At 30.6% G+C, this 21395-nt stretch overlaps 1 protein-coding gene across 1 annotated transcript in view; it reads left to right on the forward strand.

Moving 5' to 3' along the window:
• Positions 1 to 2457: 2457 nt before the first annotated feature.
• LOC130893961 (uncharacterized) overlaps positions 2458 to 21395 on the forward strand; it is a 32227-nt gene continuing 13289 nt past the window's right edge. The window contains exons 1-3 of the mRNA XM_057800420.1: positions 2458 to 3580; positions 15577 to 15714; positions 19587 to 19830. Coding sequence (XP_057656403.1) covers positions 2545 to 3580; positions 15577 to 15714; positions 19587 to 19830 — 1418 coding nt within the window. The 5' untranslated portion in view covers positions 2458 to 2544. The remainder of the gene's footprint in view (positions 3581 to 15576; positions 15715 to 19586; positions 19831 to 21395) is intronic.

Consider the following 21395-nt stretch of genomic DNA (forward strand, 5'->3'; position numbering starts at 1 on the left):
TGTTCTTCTTAGCGAATATCCTTCCAATTTTCTAACTTCAAAAATTTCTTGCGGTACGGCACGACACTAATTTTGTGAATACCAACAACCATTCTTTGACACTTCCCATTAACATACTTCAAAAATAAACAACGTTCCTGTATATTTGATGGCCGTAGTGCAACATATTTTCGAAATAAACGCATATAATTATCGCCTATCTCCTCCAATTCCTAATACTAGAACAACCTTCATCATCAAACATAAATTATCAGGTGCCATATCCAGGAACCGATCCACTTTCTCCTTTGTAAAAATTCTAGACTTTTTAGGTATTTATCCATCACTTTACCTTTTTAACAATGCTCGTAATTTTGAATATTTACTAATATCCACACCATTTTTGATATCCAGTGTGGATCGCAACACTGAATACTGTGACCAAAGAGTGGATGGCTTGACGGTCTTCGTTAAATTTGAGAAATACACTATAAGAACACTCTCCGCATAGTTTTGCACATTTTTTTCTTTACACCAATCCATGAATCGCTGATATGCAAGTTCATAAACTTGGCGAGATTTGGGTGGCAAAAGATTTATATGTACTGTTTCGGCACTTTCCAATATATCCGCAGGTATATTTTCATCGTGTTCGGGATTCATTTTGAAAGCAGCAAAAACTACTACAAAAATCATATGATTAGTACGTCTACTGACGTCTACTTGACAATCGATATTTACCAACAATACCAGATATCCATGACTACCGACTTGATATCGCTGTTATAATTAATAGGTGTTTAAATTTATTACCAAATTATTAACTCGCAATTTTGCATTCACCTGGCTTCTTATTAAAAAAAAACATTGATGACCTCCTAAGTTTCACATATTTGACGTTTCATTTTTTGGACTTATATGTTTGTATTAGTGAACTTTTCTATTTTCTTTTTCTTTTTATCTGTTGTTTTTGATCCCTTGATTGTATTGTATGAATTGTAATCTACCATCATTTTTTGTGCCCTTCACGATTTCTTGTTGGATGGGATATGAATGTTGATGATATTAGTTAGCCACTTCTCCACTAGCTCAGTTGAGCTCTCTATTTATCTAAAAACATTCGTAGCCTCTTAGTGAATATTACTTGTTTTCTTTGAAGTTGGTTTCTTGTATACAAATTATCAGAGCTCTTAGCACGTTTACATTTCATTTAAGAAGAAAAGCGTTAATGTTTAGGTTAAGAAGATGACTTATTGTAACTCTCTTCAACTTTTTCATTAGTAGATAACGAAACTAAATTTCGTTTTTTGGTTTGAATTGTTATACATCAGGATTTCATTTCATGTTTTTTACAAATGAATAAATATTGTGGAGCAAGGTGAGTAGTTCAGGTATAATATCCATGTTTTGTTGAGCTATACTTAAGGGGTCAGGAGTTCTGAATACGTTATAAGGAAATTGGTGAGCTCTCCAAATATCATGAGTTATTGTAGCGATTCTTAACCGCATATTTTTATACCGATTCCAGTACTTCGAAATTTGATTTTTTTTGGTTGTAGATGGACATTTTTTGATATTCTTATTGTAGGATTTTGTATCTATTGTTTGAAGGATGGAAGGCTGCTGTACATCGCGTTAATACAACTAAGATCTATAGAACTTTCTATTAGATTAGATCATTTGTTACTTTAGTATTTTGATGGGGGTTGAGTGAATTTAGTAATTCATCTAGACACATTTTGGCAAAATAGCCCGTTTTTCTCTGAAGATAATGACTTAGTTATCGAAACGCGCGTTAGGTAGTGTAAGTGTGTTTTAGTATGAACATGTCCTAGTTTTCCTGTGTTTTTGCAAAGAAAACATGTTCATCCATTGAATTATAGGAACACTCTATACGCTGTATATTCGAATTTTATGTCAAAAGAGAACAGTAGATATTTGAGGCTACATGAATTTGATTTTTGAGAAGCCTAATTTTTGAATTTTCATTTCAAGACTCGTGTGGTATTAATGTAGGTTCCAAACGTTTCTCTTTCTCAACGTAACCTCATTTCCACTTTTAAAATACTGTTAGTTGCTATCTATTTCACTCAATATTATTTTATTGAGGTAAGTTGAGAATAATGGACAAAAATATTAATATGACTTTTCCAATAAAATGTGAGAAAAGTAATAGAAAACCACTTTTCTTACGGACAGCAAGTAAATTTTCTTAAAATAGGTTTGAATTTATTGTTCATTTTGGACACCATGTTCTCATGTATGAACTTCATTTAATTAAACCTCGTACAAAAAATTTTATGAGATTAAGAATCTTCAAGGCCGATTTGTTGATATTAAACATTCCAAAGCGCCTACACTTAAAAGCCCAATCATTTGTTATAATTATGAGTAATTTTTTTTGTGTTTAGATTCATTATTGAATCCTCTCCAACTGAATTTTTAGATTTCTCGATCTCGCGATCTTAACCAGTTTTCAGTATTCATCCATGCATGAATAATAATACATTCATGTTACGTTGACTCCGAAGAAGTTAGTGTATCTCATATTTTATTTTTTATAAGATGGCATCGACTGTAGATTTAGTAACGGATTCCGTACCGGATATAAGTGGCAAAGATGAAAAAAGTTTCGGTCAGTTAAATTTAAAAGAGAAATTTACTTACATCAGAGAAGTTATAACGGTGGAGCCTCTTATAGGGGCATATACGATGGCTTCCATTTTGTGCACACCGACAATTTATAAATTAGAATCTGAAAAATCCTGTAGATCCAATCTTCAAATGAATAACACTGTCTGTGATGCCATTTTATACGGACAATATGAAAACTACACGGATCAAATCGATGATATACAAATTTTAATTAGTAATATGCAATCGTGGCAACAACCTATGCAAAGCATCATGCCTTTGATACTGGTGCTATTCTTAGGTTCCTTTAGTGATAGACACAAACTGAGAAAGCCCTTTTTGATAATCCCCTTATTCGGTGAATTATTCGCCGTAGCAGGTTGTATTGCTAGTGTTATTTTTATGACATCTTGGCCGTTAGAGGTATTTGGAGTATTTCAATTAGTCATACCATCGTTTTTTGGCGGACTACCTATGATAACAATGGCAGTATTTGCTTATATAGCTGACGTAAGTACTCTTGAAATGAGGACTTTACGAATAGGTATAGTACAAATAGTACTGAATATTATAGTACCTTTGACACATTTATTCAGTGCTCATATGTTCGAGTTAACTGGTTACTACGGGGTGTTTTTAACAGCCGGAGCATTGTATATATTTGGAATTATCTATGGTATATACTGGATAAAAGAACCTAAAAGTCCTGTTTTAGATTCGGAAAGAGGTTTATTGCGTGATATATTCGATCCTAAACATGCTATAGATACTGTGTGTTTGGTTATAAAGAAAAGTCCTGGAAATAATAGATTGTACATAGCATTTGTGTTAGTGATAGTGTTTTTATATACTTCTGTTGTGGATGGTGAGGGTGGAATTTTTTACTACTATACCCAAAATGTATTTGGCTGGGATATAGTAGAGTATAACTACTTTATGTTAATCAACGTTTTGGTACATTTAGCAGGTAAAACAATTCAATTCATATTTTATCACAAAATAAAGTCGGCTATAAGTAGATGTTTCGTAGAAGTTAATGATTTATATTGGTAAGACAAGACGATATATAATTAGTACAAATTATTGTAATGTATGTTTTTTGTGGTTTATATATTTTTATCAGGTAGTTTATTTCATTTATTTATTTAAATTTCTTTTTTTATCAACTGAAATTTGAAATTTATCTCCGGTTCATTATAATAAAACAGTCATTTAGTTTAAAATAATAGAGGTTACTTGGAAAGTATTTTGGCCAAAACAACTCATTCTACACCACCTTGAGATAATTGTGGTGTCCTCAATAGTCCTCAATAAGCCCAATACATATGAAATGCAATATCCTGAAATTTAGTGTATTTTGTAACAGTCCATATCAGCTAGGCAGCACTATAAATGCTGCCTAGGAAACGTTATTAATGAGAAGTAACTAAACTTGTTTGGTAAGTACGAAGGTAGAGGATGGCTAAAATGTCTGAATAGAGTAGAAATTTCATTTGGGGTTCGGGGTATTTTTTAGATAAGCATTATTTCAGGAGATCTTAATTAGCAAAAACTTCATTTTTTTAAATACAACATCCAGTATATTATTTTACCATCTTATAAAACTATTATTTTATCCCTTCAAATTATGTCTTATAATGTACACTCTAAAATTGACTGTTTTTAAGAAAATTGCATTTTTAGTTTATGATTTAAAAATATTCACCTTTTAACAAGTAAACACTGAATGTGACGTTTAAAATACTTGTAGTTTTTGTGACAAAATCAAACCAGTAATTTTATACCTTCAAAAACCGTAATAAAATAAATAGGGTATCTACAGAACTAAATTAAGAAAACATCACTTTACCAACAAATGAATAGTTTTATCCATAGTTTTATCAATTAATCTGTGAATATTTTCACAGTTCAAGTCAGAGTGATTAGTTATTATCTAGACGTATTACAAAGAACGAGGAAGCAATTAAAGATCATGAGTTTTCTGATTGACAAATATGATTTTTGTACTGGGTGCCAGTGATAAGAACTGTTTACTTGCACAAAGGATTTATCAATATTAATGTCCCGAGTGCATGTCAAATTGTCGATAATTTAATTTTCTCGAGTGCGCGAATGCGCACAAGAGGAAATTATGAGACAATTTGACATGCACGAGAGGGCATTTTGGCAGACTATTTCCTGAGAAAAATTTAATTTAAAATAAACAATAATTGTTCCTTTTCTTAAAATATAAAATTAAAACCAAATGATGCTTATTAATTCTAGACGAAAATTTGGCACTAGTGCAAATTATCGATAATTTGCACTAGTGCAGTATTATCGCTGAAATTTGATCGTTGCTAGGTAAACATAAAATATTACAGCTTTTTGGTTGGCTTAAATTTTTCGAAGGAAATAGTCAACAGAAATTTCCAGATAGAAGACAGCCAAGAAAAGAGACATTGGAAAATTTGCTTCAACGATTTACCAGAACTTACGAAAAAAGCGAAAGGTTGAAGAATGCAATGTCATAGAACATCGATATGACCGTAATATTAAAAGTTGCGGAAGATCCTCATATCTTGACACGGCAAATATCAAAACAAACCGACATAAGTCGTACTGTCGTCCAGAAAATTCTATCTCAGACCACAATGCATCCTTACCGTATACAGCGAATGCAGGAACTATTGGATGATGATTATGAAAAGCGGTTAACCTTCTGTGAGAGGGCTCAAGAACAAATTCAGCGAAACAGATGTTTTTTCAATTTTGTATTATTTGCCAATGAAGTAAAATTTCATAAAAATGGGTTTGTTAATAGACACAATTTCCATTATTATGCTACAGATTAACCGCATTGTATACGGACTATCAGTCAAACAAGGTGGTAATTAATGTAAATAATGTATGGGGTGAAATAATTGGGAATCATGTCATAGGCCCATATTTCTTTGACGGAACTGTTAATGGGCAAGTTTATTTAAATTTCTTTTAAAACAAATTACCCCAACTACTTCAGCAATTACCTGCTCATAACAGGCGGCGAATGTGGTACCTACATGACGGTGCACTAGTTTACCATACCCAACGGAACAATACATATAAATAATGAATTTCCCGGACGATGGATAGGTAGAGGAGGACCCCATAAATGGCCACTTCGTCCACCGGACCTTACAAAAATGTATTTTTTTTTTTTGGTGAGGTTACGTCAAAGAACAAGTGTATAAAACACCTACTAAGGAAAACATGAAGAATAGAATTAAAGTTTTTCGAACTGCTGATGTCAATATGTTACATCGTGCTAGTAGAGCTTTTAAGGATCGCATATATTATTGCATGGAAGTAAATGGTGGTCATTTTGAACATTTAATAAAATAGTTATTTTTAGTTCTTTCTTATTTGTTATTTTTATTTATTTGTTTTTTGATATTTTGATTTTTTTTGTATTTGATAGTCTTTTTAGTTTATTACAGTTTTTAAAGGTATAAAATTACTAGTCTGATTTTGTCACAAAAACTACAAGTATTTTAAACGTCACATTCAGTGTTTACTTGTTAAAAGGTGAATATTTTTAAATCATGAACTAAAAATGCAATTTTCTTAAAAACTGTCAATTTTAGAGTATACATCAGTATAAGAAATAGTTTGAAGGGATAAAATAGTTTTATAAGATGGTAAAATAATATATTGGATGTTCTATTTAAAATTGAATTAATGCTTTTCAAAAAAATACCCCGAACCCTAAACGAAACTTCTACTCTGCTCAGACATTTTAGACATCCTCTAACTTCGTAGGTACTTACCAAACAAATTTAGTTACTTCTCACTATAATCTGGCCGCTCATTACAGAGAGTAATTACGTGCATAGTGCGTGAGAGAGAAATTGTAAGCTTGAATCACATCATACCCAACACTAAAAGGTATTTAGTGGCAAATTTGCATTGAATTTTAAATGCTTTTTTCAAACTAACATTTTTATTTGAATTCTAAATACTTTATTTTAATATCATTTCATATAAATAATACTTTTATTTATCAATTGCATAGCATTCATACATTAAAATTTTCGTTCACTTAGTTAACTACTACATATTTCACACGTTGCCTTGATTTTTTTAAAAGTATCTATAAATATATATAATTATTATTTTAATCGTAATTTTGTTTTCCCTAACCTTAAATAGCTAGACGGTTTTTCAAATTTATGGTATATTAAATAAAAATGTAAGGGTACCTAATACTGTAAAGTAATATCTAAGAAAGAAATGTCGTGCTATATGTTTTATTCAAATACGTATCAAAGGTTATAAAGTAAATTCATACAAAACGATATAAATAATAATAATCTTTATAAACAACACAAGGTCCTTTCCTGAATAAATTCTTTGTTTTCAAAAAAGGTGGTTGAGAGGGATATAACAGCGGATGAATTTTTATTTTAATCTAAATCCGAATCTGATTCCGACGAGGACGAATCAGCTCTTAAATTTATTATTAGAGATTCCACTTGTTTTTCCATTAAATTATCAATGTCCCACATTTTATTTCGAAAAAAGTGGACATGTTGGATTGCCTTACTCCAATTGGTTTGGGAAACATTATTTAAAGCTTTAGTAAATAAAGTTTGGACATCACTAATTTTAAATGTTGTGTTTTTCCTTGCCATCTCACCCTTGATTTGTGCCCATATGAGTTCAATTGGGTTGAATTCACAATGGTAAGGTGGCAATCGTAAAACAATTTTATTTTTCTCTTTGGCCTTCTCATCAACGACATATCTTTGGACTAATGGCCGATTCTCTTTAACCAATGCTAATAGTTCTGCCCGCACCATATTGTTTTCAAAATTAATATTTCGTTCAATAACTTGGTTGCAATGAGGTAAATCACTCCAGTTTTTATAAATAATAAATATTTATTATGCTTTGTATCCTCAGATGCATTTTGTCAATATTCTAAAAGTATTAAAGCAATGACGCGTTTAGAAATGTTTGTTCTTCAGATTGAATAACGTAAATAGACAGTTTAAATTTAATTTCATGAATATCACAGCCACTTTTAACAATAAAATTTATTTTAAAATAGAGGATAGTTAATGTATAACATAACTATAATACCACATATTAAAGAATAATAAAAATTAAAGTATATGTTTAACACGCGCTATTATACAGTCACATAATTCTTAGTGTAAAAGCGCATGTTAGAAATGTAGTTTAATTTTTAATTTTTATCAAAATAAATAAATAACATAATAAAACGAAAGCTTAAAATAATTATTAATATAAAATTTTTAGAATATAATAATAATAAATTAATGTAACGTGCAGCTGTGTGAGCTTGACTTTCTCAGACATTGCTTCAGCCAATACGAATCGTTATAAAAGGTACCACGAGCCGATCACGCGTTTTTATTGCTCTCACTACCGACCGGCCAGATTATAATATAGTGCACCAATTTTCGTCAAATCTTCATATTTTTTGCTCCAACTTGGCAAGGTCACAATTTATGGAAAAAATTCTGCTAGATGCAGAATTTTATTCTACATTCGATGGTGAACAAATATACAGGGTGTTTTATTTAAAGAAACTTTACGTCATGTTTTCACGATTAGGCTGAACACCCTGTATATCTCAAAATATTTTAGAAATGTTTATCTGTGCAAATATAACAACTATTATTTGAAAATTTTTTTTGTATATTTAATCTTAAGTAAGTTATTGCACTTCCACACACTAATGGGCCACCCCGTATATAGAAATTATGAGTGTTACTAGCGCTATCTATTGGTGAAATCATGAACAAATTTCTCAATATTAAATATAACATAATTAATTACCACTAATTTATCAATTAATTCGTAGATTTGTTAATACAAACAAACAGTGTGAGTTGAATAAAGAATAATGTGTGGTAATAATAAAAATTTAAAAACATTGTATAATAAATATCGTTTTTAAATGGAATAAATTATAGTCATAAATAATTTTACAGTTCTCAACACTTTGTGCTTTGAAAAGTAGGAATGTTTCATATGCATATGGTTCTTGAAGTTTCACTTTCAATACTTTCGGATTTTAGTACGACTTTTTTTAGATTTTTCTCTATTTGCAACATGCACCCAATTTTATGTGAATATACGTATGTATCTCAGTGACAGAAATCGTGTCCTTATTGAAAACATTTAGTGATATATTGTGAAAAAAATTGATGAAAACAAAAAAAGTAACATCAATCATACGATATACTCAACATCCAGCTTAAACTAAAAAAAAAAAAAAATATTAGCATTCGAATTTCTCATCTTGTATAATTTATTTATCAAAGTAATCTGCTTTATTTACTTTTTGCTCCGGTCCATTTCAGTTTAATCGTCCAATGAACTGTGTTTGTGTATGTATATGTTTTTTTTTCAATTTTAATTAGTATTAATTGGAGGTCACGCTTAGTGGCAACATAAAACTTTTTCACTACCTATACAATTACTGTGGAATTTTGTTAATCAACATCGATTTTCATAAAAATTTGGATTCAAGCTCAACTTAATCCCTTATTCAAAATCTACCCTCTGCCGTAAGGAGCTTTTTATTTTTAGGGGTGAAAACTACCCCTTATCGTGAAAAATTTCAAAATGTTCGATTTTAGCATGTATTTGATCAAAAATATAGTTTAAATGAATTATTCGTAGATCTGTTATTATTCTCAAATAAGGTTATGATTGATCAAACTCATGCAACCCCTCCAAACACCATTCTCTGAGGGTAGTAAGATTAAGGTTTATATTATTATAACCTCGATTTTCATGGAAAGTTGAATTCAAATTACATTTCCCTCTTCTACGAAATCTTTTATGTGCCGAACCGGGCTTTTTGTATTTTGGGGGGTGTAAACTACTCCTTATTGCAAAAAATCTCAGATTTTATGCATGTTTCGGGTAAAATAGAGTTTAAATGTATTATTCGTAAATCTGAAAACATAACACGTTTAAGATCAATCACATTCATGCAACCCTTCCGAATCATCTCCTAATCATATGAAGAGTTGAAAAATAATCTGAACGATTTTTTTATAAACAAAACTTATTCAAAAGTGTATTCATATTGAATTGAGAATATTTCGTCAGTATTTTTAAGAAGTGTTACTTTTTAAATAATTCAACCCTTATGAAACCTACCTTCGATGACCAAAAATTTCAAATTTTCAGTTAAAATATTAAAAAAAAAATAAGAATATTTTTAGAATCAACAAATTTTTTTTAATAGAAAATAATATAAAAAACCAATGAATAATTATTAGTCGAATTTTTCAAGGAAAAATTAGACAATTACGGTAGGCATGACTAGAAGAAAAATGGGAGGCACATCATTTTTCCCATGTTTTGAGACCTCCTGAACACAATTATGATGGTTTTTCGAATGTCTGTAGTTTATATATATATATATCTATATATTTGTTTAAGCTACAATTCTTATTTTCGTCTCTCCAGCAATTGCTATAGGTCCGATTTGGTTCAAAATTAGCATACATGGCTTTTTTGGCGGCGGATTGATGTTATTAGAGTTTGGTTGAAAACAAATGAATATTTCGAGGGGTCGCAGTGCAAAAAAGTGGTTTTTAACCTTTGCTCACCTCTGCAGGTCAAACGAAAAGCGACTGAAAAATGAAATTTCACATGTAGGTTCAATTAGTTGCGAGATGATTTCTTGTCTAAGGTTGAAACTTTCCATCTCCACCCCTCTCAATTTTGTGGCCATTTTTGTTATATTTTCTTTTTTTTTTTTGGCCAGAAAAAGTTTAACTAGAGGGTTCGAACTTCGCATGCAAGTAGGTGTGATGTTGAAGAATTGTCTTTCTCAAGTTCAAAGTTTTCTTCTTCAGTTCTTCTAGCACAAAACGTCCGAAATCATTTTGATCGTTGTAATTGTTGAACTGGACCGCCTCCTATTTAACGAATAATACGAGTATGATCGTTGCTAGGGTGATTTTTTTTACTTCCCATTTTCGAAATTTCTTATCATTATGACAATTTTTTCTTTGTTGTCAATTGGAATTGAACAAGAGGGTTCGAGACCACCGCGTCTATTGAAATGAATTTTCATTCGAGAGAGAAAGTTAACTTGTGAAATGAAAAGTTATTGAGTAATAGCAAATTTTCCATATAAATAAATAAGATTGAGAATTGATATCATTTTCAAGAAATTCATTTTATGGAAAGATTTCTTTGTGTATTAGTTAAATTCTTCATTCGACGAAAAATTCGACTTTCATGATGGAGCTCTGCTGCTCACGGCTTTTTTATTTTATCATCACTAATATCTTCTTCCTCTTTTCGTTCGTATATGCTGTTGCTCGATTGTACGCTCCACGTTTCTCTTTTTCCAATGCTCCAAAATTCGTGCTCCAAAGTTTTGGAAAAAAAACACTTGGTTTTTCGACTATAATTCGCTCAATTTTTGAACATAGAAACATTTTTGAAAAAGCATTTTGTAGGGAATTTCAAGTACTTTAACGTCATATCAATTAAAGCTGTTTTCAAAAACAAGAGATATGAAGGTAAAAGAAGAGAAATTGAAATGAAATGGGGAATTGGTAGAAGAGGAATGCCAGTTCAAAGAAATATGGGAGGAGCATTTCAACAATTTTTAACGAAAAAATTAGACTGTATCAATGAATGAGAGGAACGAATTGCATAACCGACTATATAAATTGATAACAAGAATATGAGGAGAGGAAAGGATGCTAGAAGAAGAGGAAATTGGACATACCATTACAGTACACTAACAAGGAGATCTAAAATAGTACCAAAACTACAGAGAATTTCTCTTGTAAATGTAGCTTTTAAAATAATACACAGAGAAGATTATTTAGTAACGCAAAACTTTAAACAAGATAAATCTGCAATTAATTGAAAAGGTTAAATGGGATGACGATGAATGAATCAAAAGTAATTGTAGTGACCAGGAAAGGAGAAACTGAAGAATTCACAACCAATAATAGAGTGAGGCAAGTTATCTATCCTATGCAACATTATATAATCTGTCTCTAGGGTATGTGGTAAGGGTGAGAGGTCCTAATTATAAAAAGAAGAAACATAATGGAAAGTATATCAAAGTCACTGAGAGAGATAAAAATTAGGCAAAAATAAATAAAATAGAGAAAAAAATTAAGGTGAGACAAGCAATTCAAAAAGGGAGCAATAGAAATAGGAGAACATCAATTTGAGGAATTAAGAGGAATAATGATTAACAGCATAGGTAAGGATGATGAAATAAAAAAGAAATAGATAAAAATAATAGTGCTAGGTCCGATTAAAATTGATGAAGATGAATGCAGAAAACGTATAAATTATGAAATAAAGGAGGAACTCGATGGGAAAGATTAAGTTAATAGAATAAAAATAGCAAGAACAGAATGGCTAGGGAATGTGTAGATTGCAGGTGAAGACAAAGTAGGTAGAAGAAACGGAAGACTCTGATAAAATGATTAAAATAAGTAGAGAAGCACCTAAGTATAATGGAAACTAAGCAATGGAAAAAATACTAAGGACAGGAGTGCATGTAGAATAATTAGCGATAAAGTAGAATAAAAGAAGAATAGGGATTAATCCACCTCGAAAAAATGTGACCCTTTCTTTTCATCTCTGCTAAATTATGCTCTAGAATATATTGTCAAAAGAGCTGATATAAACCAGTCAGGATAATTATATTTTAAAAATCAGTAACATTGCAATTGCATGCAGAAACGAGAAGTAGTTATACTAGAAGATAAAGAAGAAGCTAGAAATAAACTGAGAGACTAATTAAAAAATAAATACAAAACAGACCCAAGTACTGCAAGTACAGCAAAAGTATACATACATAGAATGTCTAATGAAAGAATATTTAAGAAAATAATAAATAGTAGGATTGGAGAGAAGAAAAAAAAAAGATGTAGACTCAAAGTAAAATGGAGCGACTTGGTAATGGAGGATTTAAATGAGTTAACAATTAAAAACTGGAAAAGCCAAGTCAATGAGAGATAGAAATAGGGAAAGTACACATACCAAGCTTTGAACTTTGTAAACCTACAGAGCTAATTATTTCATACCGAGCTACGGCATAAAATTATTCTATTCAATAAATTTTTGGCAATTTAATATCATTTCGTCACTATAGAACTAATATAGATTATTTACTTTGTTTTTGGTAAAAAACTACAGCAATTTAATTATGTTTTTTTTGAGAATTTCTCAAATGAAATGAAATCTGTTAATTTCTTTTCTTCGTATAAATTTTTGAAAACTAGATTTAGAACTCTATAAAACGAAAACGATATTGTATTTATTAATCTAATTTTGAGGATGGTATCTAGCGGTTACATTTAATATTTCAAACGGACAACCTCTTTTGTTTTTCATAGGAAGTTATAAAAATAATGTATATCTCAAAAATCAAATGATCATTCATATTTCTCCATTAATATGAATATCTACATTAGAATACTAGAATTTCTTTCGATGGCTTCTCTTACCAATATATACTGACACTTCTAAGTTTTATGTAATTACTTGAATGATAACGAAAGAAGCGTATACTATTTTTCAAATCTATGGGAACCATTTTAAGGCAATCAATCGGTAAAGTCCATTTTCGCACTTCAAAAATACGGAAACAAAAATAATTTATGTTGTTTCGATTATCGATTTCCAACTAAATTTGGGACTTCTGGTTTTTGAAATAAATTAATTTAAAGTAAAAATACCAGTTATTGGACAATAAAGTTTTTTTAAAATTTCAAGTCGCTGCCACTGAGGTATTTTTCCATTTTTGCTGCCTTAGCTATATGTTAGTACATACATCTTGTATTGAGTTAATTTTGTTTAAATATTTCTAATATCAATACTCCTAATATCACAGTTTTTTTAAAAACCTGAATAGGTTACAAAAATGAAGTTATTGGTCGAGTTAATTACTGGACGCATCATTTTCAGTTAGGTCTAAAAAAACCATTTTCCTTTTCTATGACCAAAGATCAACCAAATGAACACTAACAATAAAACTAATCACAAAACACTGTACAATAAAAGATATAAAATATAATTTAGACTGTGTTCCATTTAAAACGCACAGGGTGTTCCATTTAAAAAATATCAACTTTGTGTTCAATTTTGGGAAAGGTATTCTAAAAAAATGTTTATAAACGCCACTGACTTTTAAGTGAAATTACCTATTATAAGACGTTTTAATTTTTTTTTCTTATACAGGACCTGAGATATAATAACATCCCCAAAAGTGAACATTTTTGCTTTCGTTATGTATCTCAGAAACAAAAGTTTTACATAAAAGTAATACAGGTCACGAAAACCGCATGTCTATATCTTTAATAATAGCTTAGATACAGTGCAGTCTCAATCAAAATGGGACACAATGTACTCATAATGTGAAATTTAAGAATACGCTAAGAACGTCTGAAACTGCGGAAAGGCTATTTCCAAAGCCATAAGCCAAAAGAAAGTCAAGAAATCGACTAGGCTCTGTTTGGTTAATTCATGGCCCATGAATATCGATTTATGAATATATTGCAGCAAACGCTATAGTAGAAAATATGTTCAATAAATTGAAGTGCTAGATTATTTAATAAGAATTAATCTTGATATAAAAATTCTAAAGATCGTGAAATTTTCAAGTAATTGGCCACAAAAATATTCTTAATTTGAATGAGACCAGTAGTAACATAGAACCTGAAAGTAATGAATAAAAGTCATTCCCATATTTGTATAATATCCATAGCTTTCTTTTTGTAAACGATCTGATTTATTCCGTATTGAGCTGATAATATCAGCTCACCTGTTCTCATTTTGATATGGTGGGTAAAATGTAAAATGGAATGACAAACTGAGATATTTATTCAATTAATTGTATTCTGAACAAGAATGCATTTGTCAATATCAAAGTAAAATGAAAATAAGTAGGTACTAATAAAAAAATTAGTAATATATCCTCAAACTTTTCAATCAATTATCAAATAACTAAATTGAATTATTTCCGTGAAATAAAAGTTGGTGCTTCCATCTGATTTGAGTAGAATCAAATAAAATAATGAATTGAGAACAAATAGAATGGGTGCAAAAATATAAGTATCTTGGTTGGGTCATAAGCGCTCAAATGGATGCAGACGAAGAAATCAAGACCAGAATTGAAATGGCCCGAAAGGCATTTATCGAGTACTCCACAAAGTTTGCAAACAGAAATCTAAACCTTCACGTCAGAATAGGATTCATGGAATGTTATGTGTGGTCAGTACTGCTGTACGGGTTGGAAACTTGGACCTAGAAAGCTCAAATGATCAAAAAACTTAAGGCATTTTAGATGTGGCTCTATAGACGCATCCTGAAGATACCCTAGACTGACAAAATCTTACTTAGGACACATCTTATGCAACAACAAATACCTACTGCTACAGAAAATAATCAAGGGCAAAGTAGAGGAAAAGAAAGGCATCGACAGGAAGAAGACTGGCTCCGTAACTTAAGAGAATGGACAAATCTCAGCGTCGGAGAATTGTTTCATAGAGCTATACTTAAATGATTTAAATTATCTGAAATCTTATGCAAAAAGAACGCGACTATCAATTTCATGTAAGTTTGTTTTAAACTTTCGGCTTGTCGGTTTGTGAATGTAAATACTTAAATAAATAGTCGAATTTTAATAAAGTAAAACTTATTTTTTATCTTGGTTACCATCGATTTGGCAAATACTATAGACATATAATCATGAGAACGATTTTGTAGTGATTTACAAATATATTTGATCGTCTTTTATCCATCATTTGTGTATTAATTAATCAGTTTAATGATAAAAATGATTTATTGGAATAAGTTGTGGATTTAATTAGATAATATATTGGTAAACATGTATTTATAACTTAAAAATCGTTCTTCATATATTTTTAATAATTTCAGGCGAAACTATTATTAAGTATAAGTGAAATATTTTAGGAATTGCGATAGGAGTACCTTTTTTCACCAAAGTAATGCATCTAACTGATACAATGATTCTACTTATTACGTTTTTGGATAAAATTTTTAGTAATTTCATATTCGGATTTGCTAATACCATCGCTTTATTATATGCAGGTAACATTAATTTTTATATTATTATAATTCATTTAATACAAAACATAGAAATACATTGATTCGCAAAAGGTTATAAATTCTGCGTCTCATTCTTTTCCTACGAAATTACATGTTTTATTTGATATTCTAACATTTTGTTCCATTCTTCCATCTCCTATAATTTTATTTCAAACATAACATACAAGGTGTACCAATCTTACGACAAATTTTAATATATGGGTCATTCCAAGAGATTCATAGTTTGAAATATCGCGCATTACGCATAGAGGTATAATTCAGTTACAAATCAAACATATGATTTTTTATGAGAACCCCTGTATATTGCACCAAAGTCGGATCACTTATATTTTTTGATATAGTCAAGTTTTATCTCTTGTAAACAGGGTGGTCAGAAGCTCGAGCTTTCATTTTCGAACGAAGAGCCGTGTATTTTATACCATTAATAGATTTTTTAGTTTTGAAACTTACATTTTTGTTTCCCAATACTCAAAGTTCATTGAAGCGGACTTATTTCGTAATATTCATTGTGAATTATATTTAATATTAATCTATTTCCTCAGCGTTTCCCAACAATGAATTTATTCTCAACAAACAAAGTCACCAAAAGTGTAATCCTAAGTTTAACATCAAACTAAATATTCAATGTGTTCACCGTTAGCAATAATGAAATGCTATGTTCAAATGATTGACTAACATTTTTCAGCAAATTCATGTTAATATGTTTACTAAACTTTATGAAGTTCCCACCTTGCCAATTAATTTGGTCTTCTCATTTGAATACGGTATAGAAATGATCCCCGTGGTAAACGTAATATTATAAATAAGCATACCATCATGTAAATAACACATTTGTCGCAGAATATTAAGTGGAACTTCTTCGTATTAAACTTACATTTGACGCTGAAAAAAATCTAATCACTCTTTTATCAAAGTAGTATAGCCATGATGATGACCTACAATTCCCCCTCAAAGATTAAAAGTAGCAAAATAATGAAAATTATGTCGATTTAAACATCCAAGTTTTATAAAAAGTTAGCTCATCTGCAAAAGCAACAAAAAAATTGCTTTGGCGCTTGATTTTAAATTAGGACCATTCACAAATTGTTACTCTTCTTTGAAAATCACGATCAAGTAATGCTTGATGGAGAGATATATGGAGATTAAACGGTGCCAAAACCAATGTCTGCTGTTCTTTAATTTTCTCATATTTGCAAGTACTTAACACTACTTTCATACTATTTTCCTTATTTAAGGCATTTTTGCTACGTCTTTTTTCATATTTAACTTCACCGGTCCGATTGAAAAGATTATTTAGGTTTTCAAATGCTGGGAGGAAGTAAATAATTTTCTTTACATCCACCCACTACCCAAATCGTATCCACCATTTCTTGAGTCGAAACATTTATCCATCTTAAATACTCTCTACTTCATTGAAGAAAAAAAGGCGATGAAAACGATGTCGGGTTTATATTTTTAAATGATTGGCCAAGCCGTAACATGAATTTTGCAATTTACTGCACTTCTCTAGCACTAATAATAGCAGCTGCAATATGCAAAGTTGATTCATATCAATTTTAATACATATGGTACTGAGCTTCAATACCAATAATATACTTTTTTTTAATTGACCCTGCTTCTGGAGATGAAATGTTATACGAGGATGCTCCCAGAAATACCTATCCTACCTAGGCGGTAGTTACTTGGAAAATATCATTGCTTTAGAAAGTACACAATTTAAACATATGCTGTTTCAAGAACGAGAAGACGTTACGTTGATTAGTATCTGTTTGGCAGCTGTCAATATTGAACGTTTTCAATGAATTTGTATACATGGAAAAAATTGGTCATCGTTATGTGATGCAATACTTTTATTTGAGAGGCTTTAGCACAACCAATATAAAAGCTGAACTAGATTCTACTCTGGATGAGACTGCATTTTCGTTATCACCAGTAAAATATTGGGTAGCAGAGTTTAAACGGGCTCGTAAGTCCTGCGAAGACCAGCATCACAGTGGTCGACCAAATGAGGTGACGACTCCAGATATATTCAAGAAAATTCACATAGTGGTACTGGATGATCGTCGACTGAAAGTGCACGAGCTAGCAGACATAGTAGGCATTCCTAAAAGTGCGGTACATCACATTTTAACTGAAAATTTGGACCTGAGAAAGCTGTGCACGAGATGGGTGCGGCATTTGCTTACAATGCAACAAAAACAGCGTCGTGAAGATGTTTCCATCGAATGTTTGGCAATGTTTCACAGAAATAAAGCAATGTACCAGCTCACACATCCGTTATTGCAATGGCCAAAATTAATGAATGAAAATTTGAGTGGCTACCTTACGCACCCAATTCGCCAGATTTAGTACTCTTGGATTATTTTCTGTTCCCCGACTTAACGAAATGACTCGTTGGTCAAAGATTTTCCAGCAATTAATAGGTGATGTCAGCAGTTAATGGCTATATAAATATAAAAGTGTGTGATGCTAGAAAAATAAATATATTTTTTTCAAAATTTTTGTATTTGCTTTGTTGGGCTAGGTACTTCTGGGAACATCCTTGTACCTTGTGCCTAGACATGCGCATAATCGAAGAAAAACACGGTATTTTCAGAATGGTAACTTAAGAACCAATTATCTTACCAAGAAAAAGTAGCAGAAGTGCAATTTAGTTACTTTTTAAATAACGCAGCGTCCATAATGGTTTCGATTTGTTTATTAAAAAATTTTCGTACAAGCTATGTCTTGAATTTCTATACTAAAAAAATAAAGCCACAACCAAGATATAATAAGCAGATTGGTGTACACGACTAACTTTGTTCTCAAGATATCTAAACAATTTATGGCATGCACGCCAACTGTCAAAAAGAATCAGTGATTACCTAATTTGGTAGTAGAGCTATAAAGCTATCAAATCCTGAATTTAAATGCATAGCTATGGAAAAAGTAAAAACTGCATCAATAAATCACAATTATCATGAAAAATGATAATAAAGGAGACTTATTTGTTAATGATAAAAGAAACCAAATCAAGTTCATAATTTTACTCTATCAATTCCACATGGAAAATTTATATTTTTCCAATTGCTCTTCATACATTTTAAAAAACGGTCGTTGAACAGAGAGAAATTAGGGATGCAGAAGGTACGATACGGAAGCATTCTTTTTCTGATGCTATTTTCACGTATTTGACTGAACATTTGAGAAAGCAAGGTAGCTGTCAAATAATTTTCGATAATCGAATTGAAAATAATAATTATTTAAGAGGAAGAAGGTACTAAGTACCTACTTTCTTTGATAATTGAAATAAATATTCAAAATCATTGAAGTTATGAAATATTAAACAACGGAATGACATAAATAACATGAAAGACTTTTAATGCGCTACCATGAATGGGGAATCAATCCTAAGTTAATCATAAACATACTTCAGGTGTGAAAGATTATGGATAAAATTGTCAATTTTTTTTTATATCTTTTCTATTTGTATTTCTCTGTCTACATCTCCTTATTTTTTTCTTTCTATTTATAAATTTCTGTTTCTTCATTTGAATCTTAATTTCTATTTACCTCTCTCTTTATATTTCCTTGTTTTTGTTTTTTGTCATCTCCATCTCTCTATTCACCACTCTTTCACTCCAATTATATATCCACTTCATTAATTCAGATTTATATTTCTTTTTTATATTCCTATTTATGTGGTTCCTCAACATCTGTATTTACCTATTTTCATATCTTCTTTTCTCGTTTCTGGTCATGCATTATCTTTCTCTATTATACTTTCCTGCAGTTCCATTTATCAATTTGTTCCTTTGGTTTAATTTAAATGAAAAATTGATTGACACGAATTCTAAAATTATTATCATTTTTAGCTGCAATCGTATCGTTATTGACAGGAATAACTCCAATTGGAATTAGGTCATTGGAAACTAAAATTGTATCTGAAAACGATTTAGGAAAAGCTCAATCACTGTTTGGATTGTTTGAAGCGTTAGCTCCTGCGATTTCAATACCGATTTATAAAAAAGGAATTTATAACAATACATTGAAGACCTTTCCTTCACTTTATTTCTTTTTTGGTATCATCTTATACGCTATTTGTAGTGTAATTGTAACGTAAGTAAAAATTATTCATTACATTAATTATAATTTACAAATGCGTTATAGACGCAATTAGCTATATCACAAGAATCTGCAACTTTTTCTTATAGAAGAATTTTCTTTTTTCTGTCTTAAGCATGGTGTCGATTGTAAATTTTTTTTCATTGGTTTTGGGTTTAAGCCAATGTTAAGCAGTGATTAATAAATTCGCCCAGATATTTTCAGAAATGAACGAATTCTTACAACTATAACAAAATTTGTAAAGTTTAAAATCAATTAAAGTAAGCTGACCTAACTTAACCCTGTATAAATTGTACCGATTTATAAAAAAAACACTTTTTGGTCAAATCTACTAGTGAATTGAAAACGACCTTTATGGGATCGTAGGTCAGATAATGGCCGAATTTACATCCTCCTAAAAATCTAGACATAATATTATAATTTCTTCCTCTACCCCTAGAGAACCTAATATAATCAAAATATTTAAAATGTCATAACTAGTACGTTGTCACATTTGGATATGTCATGAAAAATTTTTCATTATTAAGTGTTAACGACTGAGCGTTTAATGGCGAATATGTCACATTAGTTTTTATTTATACTTTGCTCGAAATTTCGCAACTTTTGAACCTACTTCAATGCAGAAGATTCGTGCAATGGCAAAGCTTCACATGAAAGCTCTGCGCACCTTGATGCCCGAGGTGTAGGTCTTCTATGCAGCTTTACCTATACGCTGATATTTAACTTTCTGATTCAAATAGGTGCAGAAGATACGTATTTACTTTTGACTGGCTATAAAGGAACATAGTATACACCAAAAGGACAATTTGAGAACTCCGAACTGCTGGCAGTTCGGAAACCTCATTATTTATACCCTAGCAGTGATTTCCTAGAATTTAAGTGAATAGGTTGTTGATATTTTAACTTCATGTAATACAATTCGCTCCCAAGATCAACTCTTACCATGTAAAAATCCAGAATCCAATTCAAATAAAGTTAATTAAGAATTACAGATTTTGATTTTGTTCATAAAATGTTGCATATTGAAAACATGGATGAGCGTATAATTTATTGTATGAAATAGAAGCTGAATTATTAATAAAGACTTATACAAAATATGAAAAAAATGCTACTTTGACCAGAAGTTATAAGGGCAAAATCATGTAAATATATATATATATATATATATATATATATATATATATATATATCATGTTCTTGAAGATGTTCCTCAAATTTCGTATATTATGCCAACCCTGTGAGTAAAAGCTGGCCTTGCTAGTCTTCTGGTTCTTAAAATTTTGCTATAGTTCATTCATTTCCAGTTTTGTCCTTCTCCATATGTGTCCCTCCTTTTTCCCTACTGATATACTCCTAGGAAATTTCCTCTACCATATTTCTTATTTGTTTTCTTCTGTTTATTTAATATCCACGTTGTGCTTTTATGTTGTACTGAGGGTCTCATGTCTATCTGATATAGATGTAGCTTATTTTTTTTTAAGATGTTTTTCGAGATTAGTATCTTGTTTATCTGATTGTTTGCTTCCTTGAGTTAACCTCGCTTCCTTGTTTTCTTCCTC

Source organism: Diorhabda carinulata, chromosome 5 (genome assembly GCF_026250575.1).
Source record: "Diorhabda carinulata isolate Delta chromosome 5, icDioCari1.1, whole genome shotgun sequence".
NCBI lineage: Eukaryota > Metazoa > Arthropoda > Insecta > Coleoptera > Chrysomelidae > Diorhabda > Diorhabda carinulata.